This window comes from Protopterus annectens, chromosome 8.part0 (genome assembly GCF_019279795.1).
Source record: "Protopterus annectens isolate FY-2018-M chromosome 8.part0, PAN1.0, whole genome shotgun sequence".
NCBI lineage: Eukaryota > Metazoa > Chordata > Ceratodontiformes > Protopteridae > Protopterus > Protopterus annectens.
Genome location: NC_056741.1, coordinates 1,530,423,691 through 1,530,448,295, shown reverse-complemented (window position 1 = coordinate 1,530,448,295; position 24,605 = coordinate 1,530,423,691). Strand labels below are relative to the sequence as shown.

At 41.5% G+C, this 24,605-nt stretch overlaps 1 protein-coding gene across 4 annotated transcripts in view; it reads left to right on the top strand.

The window, feature by feature from the left end:
- The window catches only part of ETS1 (ETS proto-oncogene 1, transcription factor), a 281,582-nt gene that overhangs the window by 250,902 nt on the left and 6,075 nt on the right, over positions 1 to 24,605 (top strand). For all 4 annotated transcript variants that reach the window (XM_044081106.1, XM_044081104.1, XM_044081103.1 and 1 more), the window contains one exon: positions 13,796 to 13,914. In XM_044081106.1, coding sequence (XP_043937041.1) covers positions 13,796 to 13,914 — 119 coding nt within the window. The remainder of the gene's footprint in view (positions 1 to 13,795; positions 13,915 to 24,605) is intronic.

Sequence of the window (24,605 nt, the reverse complement as noted above, 5' to 3'; positions counted from 1 at the left end):
TACTCCTAATGTAACCGGTAACACAGATGAGAGTTCATATTGACATTTTACAGCTTGTTTTGGTCTGTTAAGTGTGAATTCAGTGGGATAAAAGACCATTAACCACTCACGTAATGACAACAAAAATTCAAAACACTCGGTAGTGCGGGTCAATAAAGGCGGTCTTCCTTATAATATTACTATATTCACCACAACCAGAAACTCCAAAATTCTACCATATCCTCTTTATTGTTACATCGACAAAGACAGATTTAGTGCTTTCATCTCCAAAAACCGGAGACCTCATCAGAATCCAGAAAATACCATCCTTTCATTGTGAGCTTTGGGCTGCAACTTTATTTGTGTTTAAGGAGGGAGAGTGGCGTTTGGTTTTTGGTCTAAGTAGTTGTGGAACCATGTAAGGGAAGAATTGCTTAATTTAAGAGACTGAAGTTTATTTAGTAGTTCTTGATGGGAGACTGTCAAATGCTTTTGACATGTCTAGGATTATTGAGGAGACTAGCTGGCCATTGTTTCTGAATTGATTACTCATATTTGTGAAACTTAAGAGCTGTAGTAGTACTGTGGATAGGTTGGAAATTGGTGAGAATGCTATTGGATAGTAGGTAGTTTATGAGCTGGGAATGGATACAGTTTTTTCTGAATTTTGGGTAGAGGAGATAAAATTGGAATTGGTCTGTAATTGGATATGTCTGTACAGGTTCGTCCTTTATGAAATGGAATGATGTAAGAAATTTTCCAGACATTGGGAACATACTGTTCAGTTATGCAGTGGTCAATCAAAATGGAGTGGGTAGGCAATCTCATTGGTAGCTATCTTAAGCTATACAGAAGGTATATTGTCAGCAGCAAGGGAAGGAGGTTTAAGCTTACATAGCATCTTTTTTATGGTGCTGGTTTGAACGAGGGTGAAGAAGATATTTGAAAAGTGTGTTAGGATGTAAGGGAATGGTTAGAGGTGTATTAAAGGAAGTTTTGGTTAGGCTTAAAATGGAGAGTGTAAAGTATGTATTGAACCGAGTGGCTATACTGTCTGAAATATTTGTTTTAGTAGGAGTTGGGTCACAGTTTGACCAGGTTGCAGTAGCTGATTTATAGTGGCCCAGAATGTTTTAGGGGTTGTTTGGTATTTTTGTTGGGTTGCAGTGTAGTAGGGCTTTATATTGTTTTTAAATGGTTTCTTGGCTTTATTTCTGAGTTGCCAACAAAAGTCTTCGGTGGTCTGTTTTTTATTGGACTGGTAATGAACCCAAGCTTTATCCCTAGATCTAAAAAGCAGTTTGGTTTCTTTGGTTAGCCAGGCGACATCGTTTTTTTACTTTAATAGTTCTAGAGGGTTTATGGCTGTTCAATATATTTAAGAATGTATTATTAAAATATGTTGCAGCTGTGTCTAGGGAAGTGTTGATATGAGAGTCCAGTCACATCTTACAATATCTGTACTTTCACTTTTTGTACTGTAGTTACTGCCCAGTTGAATTGATACTTGCACACTTTTTAAATTTTGTACTCTCCATGGCTGGCATCTGCTTAGGTCTGAGGACCCACTTGTCAGTAACTGTACCACTTGCATACCAATACCAGATTCTGTGCTTACACCAGTCTGCTTTTCCAACATAATCTGCAGCTATGCCAGCTGAAGTTAAATGTTTCATTATCATCCCCCTTTCTCCCCCCATTTTCTACATTTTGGTCAGAGTGTTGTCAACTGTCACCATCTCTGTCTATTCAGTGTCACTCTCCTACCTCCTTCAATGCTTAAGCCTGTCACAGGACATCTCTCACATAATCCATCCACCTCTTTGATGGATGCCCTCATTTCCTCTTCCCTTCTTCCTGTTTGTCCCAAATCTTCTTCATCAGATTGTCTTCTGTTTTTCTGCACATGTCCAAACCACAGTAGTCTGTTCTCTGATCTTTTCTGCAGTTGAAGGTAAGTTGGGTTTCTTCTGTTATATCCTCATAACTTTGTATGTTCCAGAGTGAGCATCCCACTACCTGTCTCAAGCACCTAATCTTCACCACCTCTAGCTTCCTCAACTGCTCTGCCTTTACTGCCACAGGTGCCTCTACCATACAGTAGTACTGGTCGCACCATTGTTTTGTACATCCTACTTTTCTGCTTCTTTGGAATTCTTCCGTCATATAAAACAACTGACAAACTTGTGGCAGTTGGCTGCAGCCCCTCTGATTCTATCTTTCACCTCCTTATTCAGACTTCTCTTCTCTTCAACCGTCCCTCCCATGTACTTGAATCTGTTTACCTGTTTTACTGTTTTCTCTTCTATATCAATTCTCAACTTCTTCTGATTTCCCCCATTTCCTATGTTACAACTGCTTTTTAACTATAGTGTTTATTCCTATGTACCTTCAGTTTTGCATCCCGTTCCACTGTACTTTGCTGAAGTTTTTGCTGAGCCTGCCTGGAATGCCGCATCGTCTGCATACAGCAATCTTATTGATCTTTCCCTCCAAACTGTTTGCTAATGTAAATGTGAACTCTGATGGTCTCCCAGTGGAGTGGGTGTGCATCTGTGAGACCAAACACCGTATTGGAGTCATTTGGTCCATGTACATGGCTTCCCTAATTCTAGCAAAGTTTCTTGGACTTTGAGCCACCACAGAATGGACTAAGTCAGCTTTCTTAGGGCTTGTCATATGCTTTCTCCAAGTCTTGGAATGCCCAGTTGGGACTGCTACCTCATCTGTAGCTTCTTAACTGTCTCACTGCAAACATCCGGTCAGTTGTGCTGCATCCTGATCTGAATCCAAACTGCTCATTTCCCTTCTTACTTTCTTCCACACTTCATATATGCACCCTCTCCAGAACTTTCATGCAATGTGACAGGAGTTTGATACCACTGTACTGCCTGCAGTTGTGAATATCCCACTACAGCGGGAGAAAAGGGCAGATTTCGACATGCTGGGCAAGTGTTCACTTGCCCTGGGAAACTTCAGCCATTCGTGATTGTGTTGCTGTCAGTATTGTCTTGAGTTTTGGAAGGTTGGTATTATGGGCTACGAGATTTAGAAGTAGATATATAGATATATATATATATATATATATATATATATATATATATATATGTATGTATGTATGTGTGTGTGTGTGTGTGTGTGTGTGTATATATGTATATATATATATATATATATATATATATATATATATCAATTCATCCACAACCCCTTTTTCCATTTTTGCTTATGGGATTGAGGTGTCACTTCAGCAGTGACAGTCATCCCAGAGCCAAGGTTAGTGAGTCACTACCCTTGCCTACCCTTACTGCAGTTGTTCTTCATACCACTCACTAGCACTCCCACTCACTTATGACCAATGTAGTATCCGATCCACTTTCAGCATCTCTTTGGACTGTAGGAGGAAATGGAGCACCCTGAGGAAACGCACGCAAACACAGGGAGGGCAACGCACACACTGCACAGAAGGCATCCCAGACAAGAATTGAAATTGAGAGCTTCTTGCTGTGACAGCCCCTGTAAATAAGTATATAATATGGGTAGGAGAATCTGACTGATCTTCTTATCCCTAGTCACTATACTTACCATAGCATTCCCAAGCGGATAGGCCATGCCTAGTTGGTGCATTTCCAGTTAAGGTACGTCATGCCTAGTTCGAATAACTCAGTCAGCATAAGTAGTAAAGCTGGGAAATTTATAATGTTTAAAGAAAAAAAAGTTATGCATATGATTCACAGTAGCTATATAAATCCTTATCAGGCAATAAGTACAGAAAGTAGTTTTTAGTAGAAGTGTATATTAGTAGAGAAACTGAAGGAATTCATCCACAGAAGTAGACATGACAAAGATTGGTATCGCTGTGTATCGGCAGCCATTGGATGAATGGCTCCTTTTCTTTCGGGTTTTTTCCTCTTAGGAAAAGTACCAAACAGGCCTATCCACTGTTAGAGATGGAGGACTCTTCTTGGGGCAGATTGGTCCTTCCTTTTACCCACCGTCTCATTTGACAAATGTTTCACCAGTGAGAGAGGCAGAACTGGTTATGTCAGTCAAATTGCACTTTTTTGGTACTATGTATTACTTCCCTGAGATGGCAAGTGCACATAAGTAGTTTTTAGCCATTAAATAACTCCATCACTGCAGCCTTTTATGCACTTATGGGCTGCTGATAATAAAGACAGCTTTGTGTCTACTGCAAGTCTGAGTTTCAACACACTATTGCCCAGAAGGGTTCCAACCTTCTGCATACACAGAAATCTCAGTGGCATAAAAAAACAAGTCTCCGCTGTTTTTTAATAATGAAGAGTAATTCAGCACCACAGATGTATAGTGACAGTGCAAGCACAGGGCCACCTCCAGGCATATTACTGTCTTCGGCTGTTCCTTAGTGAAGTGGATAGTCATTAGTAATGGTCCGCTTTTACAAAGCATTCCTTTTGAGTGATGTTAAGGGATACTTCTTGCGTGACACTTGCAGACTGCATGGTTTTACACACATCTCATGTCATTATGTAGACAAGGATGGTCATTGTGAGAAAGCTGACAGCATGTGACCCTATTTTGACTGTCTGTTCCTAGTAGTTACTAGTGTCCCCTTCCCCCTTGCCTCTAGGCTGAGTAGAATGGATCTGATTTGAATTTTCGGAGTTCAGACAGTGTGTTCCATTTAAAACGAGGTTTTTCTTCTAATTTAGATCATAATGCTGTTAAGAAAAGGCATACATGGCATAATTGGAGACTTTATTCTTAAAACAAAGTTGATGTTCTAGATGTGTGACAAGAACGATAAAGGAGAGTACTTTCTTTCCAGTTCTGGTTCTTGTCACCTTTTTTCTCCTTTACTTTAATCCACATTGTTTTTTGCATCCTCCATTCTTATTGTAATTAACAAGTTGTAACCCCTCTTCCCCAGCGGTCCTACACACATTGAGATGTCTCCCATGCTATCTACAGGTTTTCCTACTTGTGTTTAGTAATGCAAATGAGATAGGAGATATTTAAGCTGGCAGTAATTCACCTTCTTTTTGAGCAGCACTGCATGCTGAAAATGATGGGCTTGGCTAGTTATGAAAAAGCAGAGCTAAAGTTCTGCCATCTCTATGCCTGCCTCATTTCCTGGACTTCTAAGAACCAGAGGCAGTCCAATTCCCCAGAAGAATCTACACACAGGCACATGCCTGCAGACGCATACAGGTGCGCATACACACAGGCACGTATACACAGCTGCACTGGAGCATGCTCACATGTATGTGTGTGCATCTGTACACACATTTTACATCAAAGACCCGCTTTGTCGGCTAGTAGTCAGTGTATCCCCACCTGTCACAATCCCAGTACATCAAATTCAGTTATAGTTAACTGATGTTGAGTCAACTACAGCATAGTTTGGGGATTCTGCCGTTTTAAGTGGTTGTATGCCAGTATATAAAAGTAAGGGTATGTGGGAGCAGAGGCCCCATTTCCAGGGAGGATAAACTCCCAAAGTAAAATGGTGTGTTTTTGAATTGCATGTGAAAGGCTTATTGGATTGTATGTAGTGATAGGTGTGGTGCATTGTTGTGTGATTTAGTAATTTTTGTTTGTAGTTAGCAATTATAATAGGATATTTGTTTGTCCTTGTTTCATGACTGCGGATTTTCAGTGGTATATGTGGTTAACTGGCATTTTTTAATTTTGACTCTTGATTTAGACTAATCCTATTTAGACACGAGTGTGAGCACATGCTCTGGGTTGTGGACACTCACTGACGCACACTCACATACTCGCTGAGTCGGACACTGGCATGCACTCTGACACTTTATGTGCACACACTTGGCGCTGTCTCTCGCACATTGTCACACACTGACACACACATGCATGCATACTTGCTCTGCACTCATACCTGCTGTTTCTCAAACTCGCTCACTCTCATGCACACACACACTCTCTCTGTAGAAAACAAGGAGGCGCATTCATTTTATTTTGCTTTGAAATGCAGGACCCACTGGAACTCCACACTGGAAGGAATCTTCTAAAAACTTTTCATAGTACTGATAGATTAGAACGAAGCTAATAATGCCCTAGAGTGTGAAGTCGCTGCCTGATCAGTTTCCCACTGGTATTTATAGCAGGCAATATAAAATTTATAAAATTACGTGGTCATCTCTGATAGTACCACCGACTTGTGCTGAAGGTAGTTAATTGAGTATCCTGTCGAGCTAGAAGTGTTTTTCTGTGGATGATGCTGTCTGAGGCAACCCATCTTCACCTCTCATTATTATATTCTCACAACATGTTTAGTGACTCCTTAAAGTAGTTCAGGTAAGGGTTAATTTGGGACCAGGAGTTATTACCAGTACATTTGTGTACCCAGGGGACCTGTTGAAAACCCTGTTATCTACTTCCCTTCTTTCTTTTTACTATTGCTTCTTGGGCAGAGAAACTTTCACACAGGTACTAGCCAAAGTAAAGAAAATTGCAACTCTTAGCAAATCTTCTGCTCTGATTCAGTCTTTGTACTTTGATGCCTTCTGCCTAGTTGAATTTATTTGATAACACAGTAAAAATCTTCATTTAGTGATGACCAGGACATCAAAATAAAATGGAAAATTCTACAGTTCGAAATAACCAGTAAGCAGCATGTTTAGATAAACTGGGAAGAAATGAAAGGACTAAGACGTGCACATACACAGGGAAGAACATGTAAACACCATGTGCAGAAATTCAGCAAGTTTGAAGTCCTAACTAGAAGAAAAGATAGTCATGGGTTAGAAAAGTTAGTAGCAATACAAGTTGCTCTGAGTTGCACGTTTAGCCTTCATCAGTACAGGAATAACTGTGCGGAATAATGGCCTTTCTTTCCAGTGTTAGAACATTGCCTGAATTTTATTAAAGGGAATAGATTTTCTGTATTGTAGATTTGTGAGTAGTGGTGGACTGTGTGAACACTGAAGCAGTTTACTCAGGCTCTCTTGTTAAGATGAGTTGCCTGTGAATAATCTGAAGAGGCAAAGGTCATTGTCCATGAGAAGAGGACACGAGATGTTTCCACCTTCCAGCTATGTAATGGGTGACCTCTACTTTGGAAAGACCTTGAGGCTTTTGAGGCTCTCTGTTGCCTGATTATGCACCCCCCCACCCCCATGCCTAAATGTGTATGGATGGAATTGGGTAGAAGAGGCATTAGGTCATGTTTTGGATCCAGACACTAATTATGTCATCCTTGCATTCTGGGAATACTGGGAAGGTAGGCACCTTTTGTGCCCCCAGGTTAATGACCATAATCCTTCACCAAATATCCTATCGCTGGCTCCAGTTTGACATTATCGGTGTAGACTAGGATGCAAAACTAATAAATTTTGATACTCTGCCACTAAATAGAATTCAAATATTTGAATTAATCAAATTCTCGTTTAAAATGTTAGGATTAAGGTGTAAAGGTTGGAGAAGGTGAAACGCAAAATGTAGATCTAGAGATTTAAACAAGTTTTGTGTACATTTGATTTGGGACCATAGATCATTTTGAATTTTGTACTTTCTTTTGGCAGAGATGTCTAAGAATGGTAGGGCCATGGGATTAATGGAAAGAGTTTTAATATAATTGTGATAGAGTTTGACCCAAGATGGGCACCAGGCATTTGGTTCCTCTCTGAAAGTTGCAACATTAATTATTCTACTGCTTCTATTTATTTCATACATTAGTCTAAAATCTGGAAGGCCTAGACCACCCTTATCTTTAGGGTAAACAAGTTTTTTATAGCTTATCTTGATGGGTCTTTGGTACCATATAAACTTCGAAAGAGATGAGTGAATATTATTAAAGACCTTGTTATGAATCAGGGTGTTAGTAGCATTTAGAACATATAGTAGTCTTGGTAGAATATTCATTTTGGCAATGAATATTTAAAATACATTTCCACTGATCAAAAGTAAAACTGTTCTGGATTTCTTCTCATGCAGGATGGAGCATATTTCTTCCATCAGAAACAAGTTTAAGCTTTCAAACAAGTACACCATCATGATTAGACAACTAATGGACATTTGCAGCAAATTCTGGAGGGATACTGATATTCCTGAACCCCAAATAGAAAGGTGTAATGTATTATGGAATCTACTAACTCGTAAAAAGAAAATGGTCTCTCACTCTTATAAATTAATCTCAGCAATTAGATGCTCGAAAGAATCTATCCATTCTGATTTTTGGATAAAACAAGACCCCTCGATCTCCTCCATTGCCCAAGCCACTCAAATATTTTCTAAAGCTATTCCTTTGTTAAAGTTCAAGTATACCCAACTTATGATAGTAAATAACGCATACTACACCCCTGCTTTACTAAACAAGATGTACAATGAAGTCCCACCCTTTTGCCAATTCTGCCCTTTGATGGAAGCAGATATCATTCACATCTTTTGGAGTTGCAAATGCTCATATAGACTTTGGTGTGCCCTCAAGAGTCAAATTAGAAAAAATGGGTTATGCAAAATCTATGCTTTCATGGCAATTCGCCCTCCTTCATATACCTCCGGTAGGCATAGACATTAAGAATATTAATTTTCTAATAACATCTTTTATGCTAATAAAATACTATATCACCCTAAATTGGAAAGATAGATCGGCTCTTTCATGGGAAGGGCTCAAACGGATAGCTGGGAAGCATTTTTCTGCTCACAAATATTTGTGGTATTCCATGAGGCTAAATCCGTCAGAGGGATGCATGGAAAATGGTGTATGAATTTATACTAACGTAATCACACAGCAGTCAAACTTCCTACTTGGGGGCTCTGCCTAGATGGGCTTTGTATATAGTTACTGTATGTAGAGGAATTTCTGTTTGTACATTTCTTTTTGTCATGCTGTTTGATATGATTTGTTATGATATGATTAAAAATCAATAAAAAGAATTAAAAAAAAAAAAATAATTCAAATATTTGGAAAGGCATGACAGAAGAGTGCATTTCTCTTTGTCTCATCTATGCATATTCCAGTTCTCCTTGTTTTTGAAAGGCTTGCAGATCTCACTGCATGTAGTCTGCAAAGCAGACCTAGTTAATAATCTGTCTGTGGCTGTTGTAGTAAGCTTCCATATGACTAGTATGACTGTCTGTAATTGTACTTTTGCGGAGTCAATGGCTAGGCTATGGCCTCTAGCATATGCCCACAGGATAGAGGAGCAGAAGCTGTTGAAGAAACCTCATACTGGATGCGTGGGTCTATATAAAAATTCCGAAGAAGTAAAAATGCTAAACATTAAAATTTCAAACCCACAACATCGAATGATGAAAATAGCAAAGCCCCAAAACATTGAAAACCTACTTAGGGCAAGATTTCGGTGGGCCATTCCGTAGCTTCACTATTTCCTCCACTGTGGTGCGAGAGTTATGGACCTTAGGGTTAGGGTGCAGGTTGAGCTAAGTGGATAGTTTAGTAATGTATGTGTGGTTTAGTGTGGGGCTGGGTTTTAACTGTATGTGTGTGGTTTATTTATTTTGGTGTGCTTGTGTTGTATGCATGTTTCTTGGAGCATTCTTGGAGCATGCTATTCTGAGCATTCGATGTTTTCAGTATTTGAAATTCCAAGTTCAAACATATTGTTTTCAACATTTTGGAATTTCAAATATATGATATACCCTGGATGCATAGTTCAAGGGCAAATTGCTTTTGGATAAGGCCTTTCTGTGCCTGGTGATAGATTTTATAAACGGGAAGTAACTTTTTTTGATCCCTCTGTACCACTGTCCCTTGACTAGGCCTCACAACCTGAGGAAAGCTTTGAAACATGACTCAACCTGCACAGTCATGGTAGTTGACTGTGCTCTGTGACTGTCTATGGGGATGGGAGGGGCAGCTGTCTATATTTATCCAGGATTTAAGACTCTCCTCCGTGGACCCATGGGTTTTGAACATAGTGGTTGTCTCTCATGCCTTTGAGCCCTTAGGCTTTTCCCCAGAATGGGCTAATCAAAGAAACTAGACAATTTCAGTGTCATTCCTGGACCATACCAGGACTGTGCTACTGAAACCATTTACGGATCTAGTCTCTGCAAGGAAAAATGTTCCTAGTGATGTTGCTTGATGCCTTTTGGAGCATTAGTGTCTGGGTCTCACACAGGAGGCTTTTCCAGTTTCTGCTAGGTGGGCGTCACTTCCACTATGAAGACACTATGTGGGCTTTCATCATTTCTTAGAACCGTTAACAATGTATTGGCCTTAATGGCCAAAGTTGAGCAGGAGCTCTGTGTATTCCTAGTTGGATAACTGTCTGTCTGCTGTAGGCCTTGTTGGCAGCTTTCCTGATTCGGCTGTTCCCATGGCTGTAGTTACTTGGGGTTAACATAAACAAAGATGAGTCTTTTCTGATCCTATTCTGGAGGATTGCCTTCATAGGCATAGAGCTGGCCTCTGTCTAGTGCTATTGTTTCCTGCACATAGAGTGGGGCCAGGAGGTAATGACTTTGGTGTACTGAGTGATGGCAGACTTTAGGGTCCAAGCCCAAGTCCTGTTTTATATTCTTAGATTCATAGTTGTCACTTCCTTCATGGTACTGTTTACATAAAGGGTGTGGGTGCTACAATCTGTTAAATGTCAGTAATTGCAAAGCCACTGTGTACTAACAGATCTTGTCAGGTCCCTATTGCTGGACTCTGGACTGGTGGACAATTCCTGTCAACCTTATGATCGACCTCCTACTCTTGTATCTGAAGTCATTACAGGCTCTGGCAATGGATGCTTTGTTGGAGGTTTAAGGTTACCTCAGCTCCCCCATTGTTCAAGCTCCTTGCTACTCATGGAGAGCAGGTTTCAGGTCAACCAGATGGAAGAGCAGCCTTCCTACCCTGAAGGCTTCAGAGACCAAGCTGTTCCTGGAGCTGATCTTAAGTCAAAAACAGCAAGCACTTTATGCCGTACCCAACAAGCAATGGGACGTTTTCATACTACCTGTGCAGAGAGGTGGTGTATGTCTGGCAGTGGGCTAAAGACATGGACATCACTCAGAAGTTCACATCTCTGGGGCATTGACAAGGCAGGAGGTTCTCCAATCCACAGCTCTGCTTCTGTCCTGGATTACCAATACAGAGAAGTGGCACCCTGACCCCACATGCAAGAAATGGGGGGAAAAAAGGAGTTTGTGGATGGATGGAGGGGATGTCTGGTTTGGCTGTTTAGAAGTGGGGTGGCTGTTAGAAGTGGGGCATGTCTGTCACTGGGAGAATGCAGTTCTCCCATAGGCTGTTCTGTGAAGCAGCAAAAAATGGTAGAGACTGTGGATGAATTTTCCATCACACATTGCATGATATTCCTGAATGCCTTCCCATGTCGTTGTCCTCTACAGTTCAGGGAAGAAAGATCAAAGCTAATTTTTGCTATTGCATGCTGGCCTGCAAGGGTATGATTTCAGGCTCTCCGGTCCTGCCAGTATAGAAAACTTCCTGCCGTGATCCAGAATATCTCCGGCAGCTGATCAACTTAAAGGCCTGGCATTTAAAGTACATCTTCTGTTGCCACCATGTTTCCTGCATGAAGTGTTCAGAATGTACCAAGACCATCAGAAAGCATCCCCAATAACAGGCCTTTGCTTTGAATGGAAGTGGTTCTCTATTTTGGTGAAACAGTACCTGATACCACCCCATTCTGTCAGCCTGTAGGTAATTCTGACCTAGCTGCTTCAGTTATTCCATGGTCATTGTGCATGTGACAGTTAGTCCTGCATATCTAGACCTTGTGGAGCATTGCACTGTGTCTCAACACCTGATGGCCACGTAGTTCTTTACAACAGTGCTATTTTTCCTCTGCTACTTTGAAGAATACCCCCCCACTGAGGGTTGTAAGCATTATCTTACCCATCCCCAGATTTGAGAGCATACCTCTTCCTTCAGTCATGTGTATTCAGTCTTTCATTACTGGATCACAAACCTTGAATGGTGCTAACAGGGAGCACTGCTGTTACTTTTATTGTGGGGGGGTGTTCAGCATTAAGTATTTATGGTCCATATCTGTTTAAACTGATTCTGAGTGAATGAGAATAAGTGGGCATGACAATTCATTGTTTTTTTAAAACTGTCATTTCAGTTTCACTGTAGAGTTTTTTTTGCAATAGAATGAGTCCAATAGGGAACAAGAAAAAATCTTAGAATTGTGATGTTTGCCTTTTCTCTGTGTTGTATAACTGTAGAGTTAATAAATGTAAATAAGGGACAGTGTGATGGGCTTACCTTCCACAAAAAAAATGCTTGCTGCTTTTGTTTTTATTTTCAACAGAAGTAGTTGTGTTGCATATATTTATTAATTCAGAGGCTTTTGGTTCACTGTAGCTGCATCTAATGCTCTTACCCTTATTTTTGCATCCTATTGTCCCCCCACCCCCACCCCGGTTCAACATTGCCGAACCACTGAGTTTGAAGTTCATATTTAGGAATGTTTTTTAGTGACTAACTCATAAGATCTTAGAACTTCATCCCTCATCTGTAAGAAACTAAAGATAGCCTTTCAGAAGGACTGGCTTCTCTCAAGACTAGCCTTTTCCTTCATTGGTCTGAAATGTCCTGTCCATCCATTTTTCTTTACTGGGGCAAAATGAGGAGAGAGCCTTTCATACCCTGGGTATACAGTATTAGCTCCGGCTTCACTTGAAGAAAGGGTTTGGCTTTATGTAGACACTACCATGTTCATTTCTTTGTGTTCTGGAAAGGAAGTACTTGTAATTGTCAAACAAACCTTTTCCAAAAAGACTATTTTTTTTTTTTTTTTTTGCAAACGGACAGCTAACCATCTGTTAGAAAATGCTGTGGTATGAGGACATCCAATAAAGTCATGGATACTTTCAGGGCTGGGTACGAAAATGTTTGTTGCAGACATTTGCAGTGTGTCCACCTGAACTTCACTGCATGTTTTCATCAACTTTTACTACATCTACTGTAACTCTAGGAGTCCGGCTGTCTCTAGTACTTAATACCTCTTCCCATGGTAGTGGTTTTACTGCCACCAGGATTTGGCCAAATCCGAGGACCCATCATGGACAATGCCCTTTGTTGTCCCCCCAGTGTTATAATCGGTTTATGTTCAAGAGAACCCACCTTGATTGGTCTATAAAAATACCCTCCTATGACTGGTGCGTCGTCATTTCCTACATCAAGCCTCATGTGTAGCAGTTTGGCAAATATTTCATTGTGTGCACGTGTTGTGAACAGTATAAATGTCATCATATTTTTATTTTGCATGTTTTTTTCAAGAAGTGCACTCAGTAGTTCTGAAATTGCTAGGTATACTTAAGGTTGGTTCATGGCACTATATAACAAGCAGTGAATCGGAGCATTTGTCCCATGTTTGAGATCATTCAAGAAAAGTTCTGATTCCTGATTGGTTGACTAGGAGAATCCAGTCATAGGACCCTAGTCCTTGAGCTCATATTTGAAAGATGCAGAGAGTGAAGTGTCAGAATTAATTCAGGAAGATGTCTGTGCCTTTCATAATGTTGATATAATGCATATGATGGCTTTGGAAATTCTTAATTCACTATCTTGGCAGTAAACTGTTAACTATTTAGCTAGAGCTGTTATGAAATTGTAGTGTTTACTTCACACGACCGGACCAGTTACTGGATGCATGATATTGTGAAAGGGACCATGCATTTTCTGGTGTACAGAGTAAACCACCCGGTTATGTTGATAATATGGTGAAATTATTTTTCAAAAGTAAAATCCATATTGGAGTTGCAGAAGTACTTGTCACATGTGAATCTGTACTGATGGGCTGATTTTTATTTTTCCTACAGATGCTGTAGAAAGACTGAGGCGCTAAAAAGCCATGTATAACCCTAACAAAATATATTTGCTTGCCTACAGGTAGTGGACCAATCCAGTTATGGCAGTTCCTTCTAGAGTTACTGACAGACAAGTCTTGTCAGTCCTTCATCAGCTGGACAGGAGATGGCTGGGAATTTAAGCTCTCAGACCCTGATGAGGTAAGTATGATGGCTTTGCTTAATGTAGTACAAACACAACATGGAAACTGTTGTAGACTTTGATTGGAGGTGTTAGCACCACAGATGGTTCATTATTATTGTAACGGCAGCATATCCCAGTGGATATGGAGCTCTCCAGCACCACTGATATCCTGGCTACACCCTGTGCTTCCTGCCATACATTCCCTATCCTGGGTGTCTTCAGACATGTTCCCCACTGACTTATTTGTATTTGTTTTCCAGGGTAGAGCACTGATCTTGATGGACCTCTTTTAGACTCCGCCATGGAGCTCTGTCTGGTTAAGTGACTTGCTTAAATCACACAGTTAGGCAATGGAGGCTGGGGAAATCAAACCTGTTTCTTCATTCAGTTCACCCCCTCCTACATATACATTTTGCATCCACTGCTTCCATTCTGAAGCCAGTTTACCATTCTATCAATTGTCTGATAAGCTGTACTGTCTCTTTACCAGGGTCAAGGGAGTGTTGTAGTATATCCCGGCAGTTTCTGGGCACAAGACATTAAAACCTTTCTTGGTCAGGGTACCGGTCTGTCACAGAATAATCACAAACACTCACACCAACTTGCAAACTATAGAATGCCAGTTCAACTGCCACATGTTTTTGGAAGGCAGGGAGAAACCAGAGTGCCTAGAGAAAACTTACCTGGATATAAGAAGGGCATGCAGACTCTGTATAGAAAGCTTCACCAGCTGAGAATTGAACTGGAAAGCCTTCTGATGCGAATAGGCACCACATGTTGCTGCATCACTGTACTGCCCCACCAATTTGTCAACTTTCAATTAAATAAAAATGTTTCTTAAAATTGTCCCAAAAAGGATGTTTCAGTGACAGACAAGAGCAGCCTAGATTTACTAGACAGTAATGGAAAAAATGCTTATTCAAGTTGAAAAAAGGTAATATTTCTTAATTCATAGAGTAAGTTGACCTCAACTCTTGAAAGGCCATGTGTATCTATCTATATATTATGCATGTATGTATGCATATATATGTAAATGTGTGTGTGTGTGTGTGTGTGTGTGTGTGTGTGTGTGTGTGTGTGTGTGTGTGTGTGTGTGTGTGTGTATATATATATATATATATATATATATATATATATGTGTGTGTATATATATATATATATATATATATATAGTGTGTATAAAATATAGCAGGCATTCACAATATTTAAATTTTTATGCTGGTATTCTTGAATAAATAATCATATAATAAACTGCCAGAAATAGTTGGGTCACTATACATCTGAAAGTGTGAAGTTGTCCTTTCCCCACTGTTGTGTAATCTCAGAATTGGTATATGCAAGTAGCAGTGTGTGTGGAGAGAGGAAAGTTTTGTCTCCTTGCAGAAGTGCAGTTTTCATTTTCCGATTTTGAGATATTTTTTTCCAGTTTAGTTTGATTTATTGGTGGTTTTCTGACCAGTGAAACACACACACACACATGTATATCTGGGTGGGTGTGTATGGATGTGTACTTACACACAAGACGAAGTAGCAGGCAGCTTGGATATAGGAGGTTGTTTCCTATTTTTATATACACAGTTAGCCAGTTAATTGGTTCCAGCATCTCCGAGTGAGTGTGTCTGGCTAGGCTGTGAATATTTGCTGGCTGGCAAGCTGAAGCTGGTAGTTTGGTTGCTGTATTGCCATACATGTGCCCTGCAGGAATATTTTAAAGGTTGTTACTCCCTACCTGTAAAACTGCAATTCATTCATGATTGGAGTGATCAGTCTTACTGGGACCCACAGACATTGGTCAGACTCATTTGATGCCTTAATAAATGCATTGTCCTACAATTACAGAAGATCCCTCCCCACCCCCAGTCAAACTTTCACACTAGACAGCACAACGTGTTGGACGAAGTCTGTCAGAGACTTGCGACTTGTATAACCTTATTCTGAGTGACATTTGCATTGCCATAAGCATTTCTATTAGAAAAACCCAGGCACCCAAAACAAGTTTAAACATCCCTTGCTTCACCCCAGTTTCCTTCCTGACCTCTGTTTTGACCATTAAGCTTTTAATAACTGCCCTTGATGACCTGTTTTTATCTCCTGAAGAGTGAAAACCACAACCACATTTTTCCCTTCTGGAGCAAACATTTGATGCCAGGAGAGGCCTCATCTTCCATCTGGGTGCTGAAGAACTGCTCAGCCTTTCCATCCCTCTCTCTGGGTCTGACATCTATGCGTGTTTCTGCTGATGTGGCACATGGCATGCTGCTATGAATGACAAGACCATCTGCAGTAATGCACACTGAAATATGTAAATGTGGATGTTCATCGTGTTTCACTGTTGCAGTCATTACACTTGGGTTATCCTGCTGGCAGTCGGCCCGAGTTCCAAAGTCTTGGTCTGGCATCGGTTGCTGTCGCCTCTTTCCTGACGTCAGTGCGCCAGGGGTATAAAGTTGCAACCAACGCCATTTTCTTCTTGCCGCGCAGTGCCCAAAGCAAAAGCAGTTCGCAAGTGCCGGTCGTCCGACTCCTGAGATTTTCAAAATTGAGTTTCAGAACCGAAGTCCTCAATAAAGCTAAGTACCCCTGTGGGGAAACTTTTTCTTGCTCCAGACCGATGTCAGTAAAAGTTAATAATTGTATTTCTTGTGGGAAGCAAATACCTCATAAGGACTTTCACTCTTATTCCTTGCCTAGGCCCTGACCACGACGTTACTAGTTGTCGGTTTTGTGCTAGATTCAATAAACGCACTATTAAACATCGGTTTGATTTTGCTTTACATTATTTTGGCTGAAGGTTTAATTACATAATGCCATCAGAACAGCCGATGACCGGAATTTATAAAAAAAAACACAGACAAAGAAAAGGACAGGCATCCGAGGACAAAAACCGACGACAAAGCCTCTTCTAGGCCAGTCGCCGGTTCTCAGTGAGGCGCTTTCGCTGCCCCTGACACCAGTTACCTCAGAGCCACAGGCCATAACCGACAACCACGTGGAGACACGAGGCCTGTAGAAACTCAAAGTATTGGGCCTACGGAAACTATACCCTCAGATGGGTCCAGAGCCGCTGAGCAGGCATCTGCTTCTGAGGGTGTTTTCAGACCTTCACAGCTTACAATTAAGCCCACTACAGCAGCAAAGGCAAAGTCACCATTAAAGACAAGGAAACAAGTACAGCATTCTCCAGAACAGTCATCCATGCCAAAGAAACCGATGCTTAAAATGGCCGAAGACCTAATTACTTTAATCGGGTTCCCATCCCCCTCCTGACAAAAGGCCTAGGCAAGACACTGACTATGATTCCTCTGACCAGGTTTCCATTTCCTCTGATTCCTCTTCTGTTCAGGGATATTCTCTCCCTCCCTATGAGGACTCTGATGCAGAAGAGTCTATACCTTCAGCCTCTCCACCTGAGGATTATTCCTTTGGGGAAACCCTGCACACCATGAGGGAGCATTTCCATTGGGAGAGCCAGGATTATTCAGAATCCAATAAAAGGTTCGGAGACTTCCTTTTATTGCCTCAGCACAGGCCCCTGGCTTTCCCCCCTGTGCTTGATATTGTTGATGTTTTTCCTGAATCCAGTCTGTCTCCTGATTCCTTACCCCCTGCACCAGTCAAGCCAAACAGGTACTACAGGGTCTCTGACTCTCATAAATGTCTTTACAAAAACCCAGCTGCAGACCCAGAAACAATTTCTCAGGGTCCTAAGGGGTTAAGGCTTCCACTGCTAAAAATCCTGTCCCCCTCAGATAGGGAGAGCTCTGGACAGATGGGGGGGAAGTTTACACTTCTGCTACTTTAGCTGTAAGAGCTTTAATCTGCCAGTTTCACATGCTTAAATATCAACAGTACCTCATGTCATTGTTAAAACAGAAAATGGTTTCAAGTTCAGAAAGTCCTGACAGTAAGGAAATGCAGGATTTATTGCATGCAGTTGAACAAGTGGGAAAGCATACTCTGCAATGTGGTTTTGATTCATTAGAGGCTTCTTGTAGAGCCACAGTTACGGGCTCTGTTATTCGAAGGCATGCTTGGTTGAAAGAACAAAGTTTACCTGACCATGTTAAAGTAAAATTATTGGATGCCCCACTACAGCATGATACTTTGTTTGGTGTTAAGGCAGAAGAGGTGTTAAAGAAAATGGAGGATAAAGCAAAATCAATGCAGACAGTGGAAGATTTCTTACAGGTTCAACCATCTAGATTTAGCAGAAACTGACCTTCAAAAAATTGGTCCTTTCCAGTGTCAGACAGGCCACAAAGAGGCAGATACAGACGCCCAAGAGGCAGATCTCGGCCCCACGGCTCCCGCAGACTTAAACAATGGGGTGCTTTAGTCCCCAAAGGAGGGGAAGACAAACAATGGGGTGCTTTAGTCCCCAAAGGAGGGGAAGACAAATCAAAACCTTATAGGAAACAGTCCCAATGACTTCCCTCTACAGATGCCAAGCACTTAACTTTTGACAGCACCCCTAGGGAGAAAGCTAGCACTTTTCTCAAAAAAAAATTGGCACATGATCACCCAGGACCAATGGATGCTGAATATTGTTCCTCAGGGTTATATGTTCCACTTCCACACGCTTCCAAAACCAAAAGTTATGCCAGACCTGCCATAAAACCAATGGGCAGAGGCACAAAAACAGATTGCTGCTCTTATGGACATGGGAGCTATTCAAAAAGTTCGACAGCAAGAACAGGGACAATACTCAAGACTTTTCTTAGTACCCAGAAAGGACAAAGCCTGGAGACAAATACTGGGCCTGTCAATACTAAATACTTTCCTGGATGTTCCAAAATTCAAAATATTAACACTACAGCAACTTCTCCCCATGCTGGGCAAGAAGGCTTGGCAAGTTACTTTGGACCTCAAGGAGGCATACCTGCATGTCCCAATCAGACAATCTTGCAGAAGATACCTCAGATTTGTAGCAGGCTCAATGCATTACCAATTCTCTGCACTGCCCTTTGGCTTGTCTACTGTGCCCTGGGTCTTCGCAAAATGCCTGGCACCAGTAATTACATTTTGCAGACAAAAAGGAATTCAAATATATCCCTACTTGGACTGCCTTATTCAAGCAGAGAGCAAGGACGTTCTTCTAAAACATTTGGCGTTTGTAAAAAGATTACTAATTTGCCTAGGGTACACAGTAAACAAAAAGAAATCAAAACTAGTGTAATATTCCTGGGTGCAAGCTTAAATACAACTGCCCAGATGGCTTATCTCACGCCAGACAAACAAAGACATCTGACTCATTACTCTCAAATGATGGCAACAAAAACCCAGCTCCCTGCAAGAAAAATTCTGCAGGCCCTGGGCTTCATGGCCTCCTGCATTCTACTAATTCCATATGCAAAACTGCATATGAGGAAACTACAATGGTATCTAAAAAGTGTTTGGACTCAGCATTGTCACAGCCTGGAGACAATCATAACTTTAATTCCCTGCCTACAACAGAAGTTTCAATGGTGGTCCCAGGCCTGTCACCACAACAAGGGACAGCCTTTGACCTTACCCACAGCCAGGCAGACAATACCAATGGATGCAACGGATTATGCCTAGGGGGCACATATGGCAGGATAATGTATTCAGGGCACGTGGCCCATGGAACAAATGCATCTTCACATCAATCCAAAAAGAGATGCTAGCTGTACAGAATGCCCTGACAGCTTTCAAGGATGTACTACATCCAGGACAACTATTAATAAAAACGGACATTACCACAGTTATGTGGTACATAAGCAAGGGGGCACACATTCCTACCCCCTGTGCAGGCAAGCCATGACTTTGTGGAACACAGCACTGACCTATCAAGTACATCTGCAGGCACTATTCCTGCCAGGAACAAAAAATACACTGGCAGACGAACTAAACTGAAATCTCATGGATCCTCATGAATGGAAGCTAAATCCACAAGTGTTCAGCATGATGACGAGGAAATGCGGACGCCCAGACATCTTTTTGCCTCCCCTCACAATTACCAAATACAAAAATTTTGCACAAGAACTTATCACTCTCGAGCATGGAAAGTGGATGCTATCATTCAGCTGGAAAGGCCTGACAGTCTATGCCTTCTCTCCAATGCCTCTTCTTACCAAGGTGCTACTAAGTCAGACAAGAAAGGCCAAAAATGATCCTGATTGCCCCAGACTGGCCACCCAATCCTAAAGAGTTCGTCTCAAGGCCCAGCTTGGCTTCTACCTCAAATTCCTCATCTTCTGACACAACAAAACAATCCGATTCTGCACAGTTCACGCAGAATCTGGCAGCATGGCAGATAATGTAGCCACTCAGACTGCACCTCTCTCTAAAGCTGTTATGGATGTCATTTTAGAAGCCAGGAGGCCCAGCACTAGGAAATCTTAAGCAGAAAAATGGAAGAGATTCTGTGTTTGGAACCAGTCACAAGGGCTCGAACCACTTGTCCCTAATATACCTCAGATTTTGCAATACCTAACTGAGATGCTGGACAAAGGCTGATCTATCTCCTCTATTAAAATCCATGCGTCTGCAATTTCAGCTCATTAAATACGGAACCACCTATTTTTTCACAACCTCTACTACGACAGCACCTCAGAGGGGCAAAAAATATAAGACCCCCAAGGAGTGCACCAGTACCTACTTGGGACCTCAATTTTGTTTTAGAAAAACTCACACTGCCTCCTTTTGAACCAGCCAGCACAGCTGATCTAAAATTCTTATCATGGAAAACTGCTCTGCTCCTAGCAATAACTTCAGCAAGAAGAGTCTCAGAGTTACAGGCATCAATGGCTGTGGAACCTTTCCTCATTTTTCATCAGGACAGGGTTTCTCTTAGGACAAACCCAACATTCATGCCAAAAGTGGTCTCCAATGTGGCCTTAAACCAAACCATTAATTTACCTACGTTTTACCCAAAACCCCAGAATAAAGGGGAGAGACTTCTGCACGCTTTGGATATACACAGACCGCTACGATTTTACTTGGGACAAAACAAAAGCTTTCAGAAAAACTGAGCAACTGTCTGTAGCCTGTGCTGCAGGATCACAATGAAAGCCTATTACAAAACAGACAGTCTCAAAATGGATAGGACACTGCATCCGCTTCTGTTATGCACAATATGGCAAATCAGTGCCCAAGGGCATTAGGCTTCATTCTACCAGAGCAGCAGCCACTTCAGCAGCTTTCCTCAGAGGAGTACCAACCAAAGACATTTTAGAAGCTGCAACTTGGAGCTCAGTGCACACCTTCACCAAGCACCATCACTTACCTCTGTGCTCCTAAATTCAGAGCAGGCTTTGCCACTGCAGTTCTGCAGGGCCTGGTAGCCTCTCCAAATCCAATTTAGACCCAGCCGCCCAACCTCCGCTTTGGGATTCAACCCAAGTGTAATGACTGCAACAGTGAAACACGAACATAGTACAGTTGTGTACCTACCATAAATGTAAATGTTAGAGTGTATTCACTGTTGCAGTCCAGGTTACCCACCCACCATCCCCCTTGTTTCATTGCTGGGACTTTTCTGTACTTCTCATCTCTACACAACCTATGTGGTGTATTTGTTTGTAGATGAAGGAAATGTTTATAGTATGTGCATGTTTTTTGGCATAATTTTATCTCTCCAGCCTTCCTATCTGGGGGCACCTGACAACTGGGGCAAGAAAAACTGAAGAAAATGCCGTCTGTTGCAACTTTTATACCCCTGGCGCACTGACGTCCGGGAAGAGGTGACAGCAACCGACGCCGGACCAAGACTTTGGAACTCGGGCCGACTGCGGGTCGCCTGCCAGCAGGATAACCCTAGTGTAATGACTGCAACAGTGAATACACCCTAGATTTGCAATGGTACCTCCTCCAAGTTGGGTGAGCTGACTCCTTCATCATCCATGTCAGCTTCTCCGGTGCCTTTTAACAATACTATACATCATTTGAGCATTATAAACCACTCTCAGTAGTCAGTAAGTTGGCATCAGTAGATTGGACTGTATCTTATTGCGAGCAACTTACAGCATCACTCTGGGGTATCTACTGTTTGGTCTCTTACCCCAGGAACAAAATGTTGTTTTCACGTAACTAAAAGGGTGAAGAGACAGCATTCCTCTTCACTAACTTCTGATTTTAAGAAGGCATTTGCAACTTGGAAAAAGCCTGGGTAGTATGCAAAGTATCGTGCACTGCTGTTGCACGATTAAATTTCTTCATAAATGAGGTTAAGATAACCTTTTTCAAACAAAGACCAGCAACCCTGCTAGGAAACATTAAACAGTTTTCATAGGTGTGTACTAGGCTAATGGCCCTGGAGCCTTTACAAGCCTAGCCCATAGAAGTGCCCTGGCATCATGCCACCTGATGCAAGTTCCCAGTGCCTCTATCAAGTAGTGCCACTGGAGTGATCCCTGGGGTGAACTTTCTATTACCCATCCACTTATCAAGATCTCTTGAAGAGGGACAGCGAGGTGCTCTGCTTGACATTTATGGGGAGTCTATTCCAGAGCATGGGTAGTCTCTGGGTGAGGAACCTGTCCCTCCAGCATGTTCTGTTGATTGTGGTAAGAGGTTGAGGTCTCTGGAGCGTGTGGTGCGGAGGGATTGGGATTTCTTTAGATGTAGCATTTCTAACAGGGCTGCGTCAGACATGGCATTGTAAGTCAAGCAGAGATCATCTCTAAGTAGGCGATATGAGACAGAGAATAACTGTCTTTTGAGTCTGTCCATGTAGGACATGTGTTTAATGCCTAGGATCCTCTTCGTAAGGTACTTTTGTGGCCTCTCCAGCTGTTGCAAGTGTCTAGTGAGGTACTTGCCAAATGAGGCATTATATTCGGTGATTTGTCTAATGAGGAAAGAGTAGAGAGAGATGATTACCTCAGGGAAGAGTAGAGCGCAATTATTACCTCTTTCTTCCTGGATGCAAAACCCTTGGTAATGAGATGTGCCGCATAGGACTTTCTGACAAAAGACATAGTATTGGACGAGGGCATCACTGTGCTGAAATTCTGATTGCTAGCTTTAGTCTGTGGAATAGTATGACTGAGTGCAAATGTGGGAAATGTATAGGAATTCCTCTCCCCTTACTATGAAGTGCAGAGATCTTGTGTAAATAGCAGAGGTGTGTGGGAAGTGCATATCCTATCGGAGACACTGCAAAAACTTAATTTCCTTTATAGCAAGTTTTGAGATTACTTTTCAAGTTTTATTTTTAGATGTGCAAACTTGCAATTACAAGTGCAGTGTTTCAGATAAGGAGTCCTGCAGTACTACTGAAGAACAAAACTCTGCCATTCAAAGAAGACTCACCCCTAGAACTAAAAAAAAAAATCTTTTTTTCACTCTGTTTTCTGACCTATTTTAACGCATCAAAATCACTCTAAGTGCTTTATTTGTAATTTTAGCCTGTTTTCTACAACATGGCTACGAGTGGGGTTTTGATGTATCAATGTGATCTTGTTCTCCCTCAACCCTTTCCTCTTTCCCATAATGCTTTGTATTATGAATGCCAGACATAAGGAAGTAGCTTTGAATTCCCATGCAATTGGCATATAATGGGATTTGCGTTAGTCGCTGTTATTTTCTTTACCTTCTGTAAAAGGACTGCTTCTTTTTGTCTTTAATCACCCTCATTTATGTTTTGCTCAGACCTTGTTTTACACTATACTTTAGAAGTTATCCAGCTACAGCCAAAAAAGTAAAAACTGCAGGCCTTTGTTCAGGGTATTCTTTTGTAGTCTAAGAGGAATTGATTCTTCAAGGGTCTGACAGTGCAGTGACAATTTAACACCTCTGCAGTAGTGTGGGGGGAGGAAACTCTCAATCCCTGTTAATGTCTAAGAACAATACTATTATCACCCCTACCACCCACACTAAACTATTAGGAGTACAAATAGCCTAAACTTCGACATTCATATAGCCCAAACTATCAAGAAGGTTCACAAAAAACTAGGTCTCCTTTACCGGAATAAGCAATTTCTCACTATCACACCAAAGCCACTGTTGTCAGGACCTCTGTTGTCTACCCTCCTCTACGCATCCCCAATTCTATCCAGCCTCCATAAAATTGCCCTACAAAAACTAGAATCTTTTGCAACAAGATTGCTAGAGTTGCGACTGAGACTCCTTATAAGACCCATCACTGTATAGATCTCAAACAACTAAACTGGATAGAGCTACCTCAGCTACTGAAACTGTCAATTGACATATAGCCCACAGACTATATTACCACCCAACTAAAACTCCAAATCTCCAAAACCTAATTATCCCTTATTTTAGAACAAGAACATTAATGTCTAGCAACCAAAACCACCTAATTATCACCAGACATAACGATGCAGGGAAATCTCTCTACAGCCACCAAAACCACCTAATTATCACCAGACATAACGATGCAGGGAAATCTCTCTACAGCTGTTCTATCTCCAAAGCGTGGAATACACTACCTAGCCACCTGACTTCCATTAACTCTACTCCACAATTTATAAAGCTCCTCAAAACCCACTATATTGATGCCTAGCTATGCTCCTGTGACATCCCAGGATAAAATTCCTATTGTACAGCCTATCTTTACTCTTTACCCTTATATAATATAGTTAGAGGGCAGTTCAACAGACTGAAAAGAGTCTGTAAGGAAGATGATGTCTTCAATACAGAAGCTGATACCTTGTAAAGTTGTTGTATAGACGGGGGGGTATAAGAGCACACATGTTAAAACTATAAGAAATTATGTATTTAATAAAAC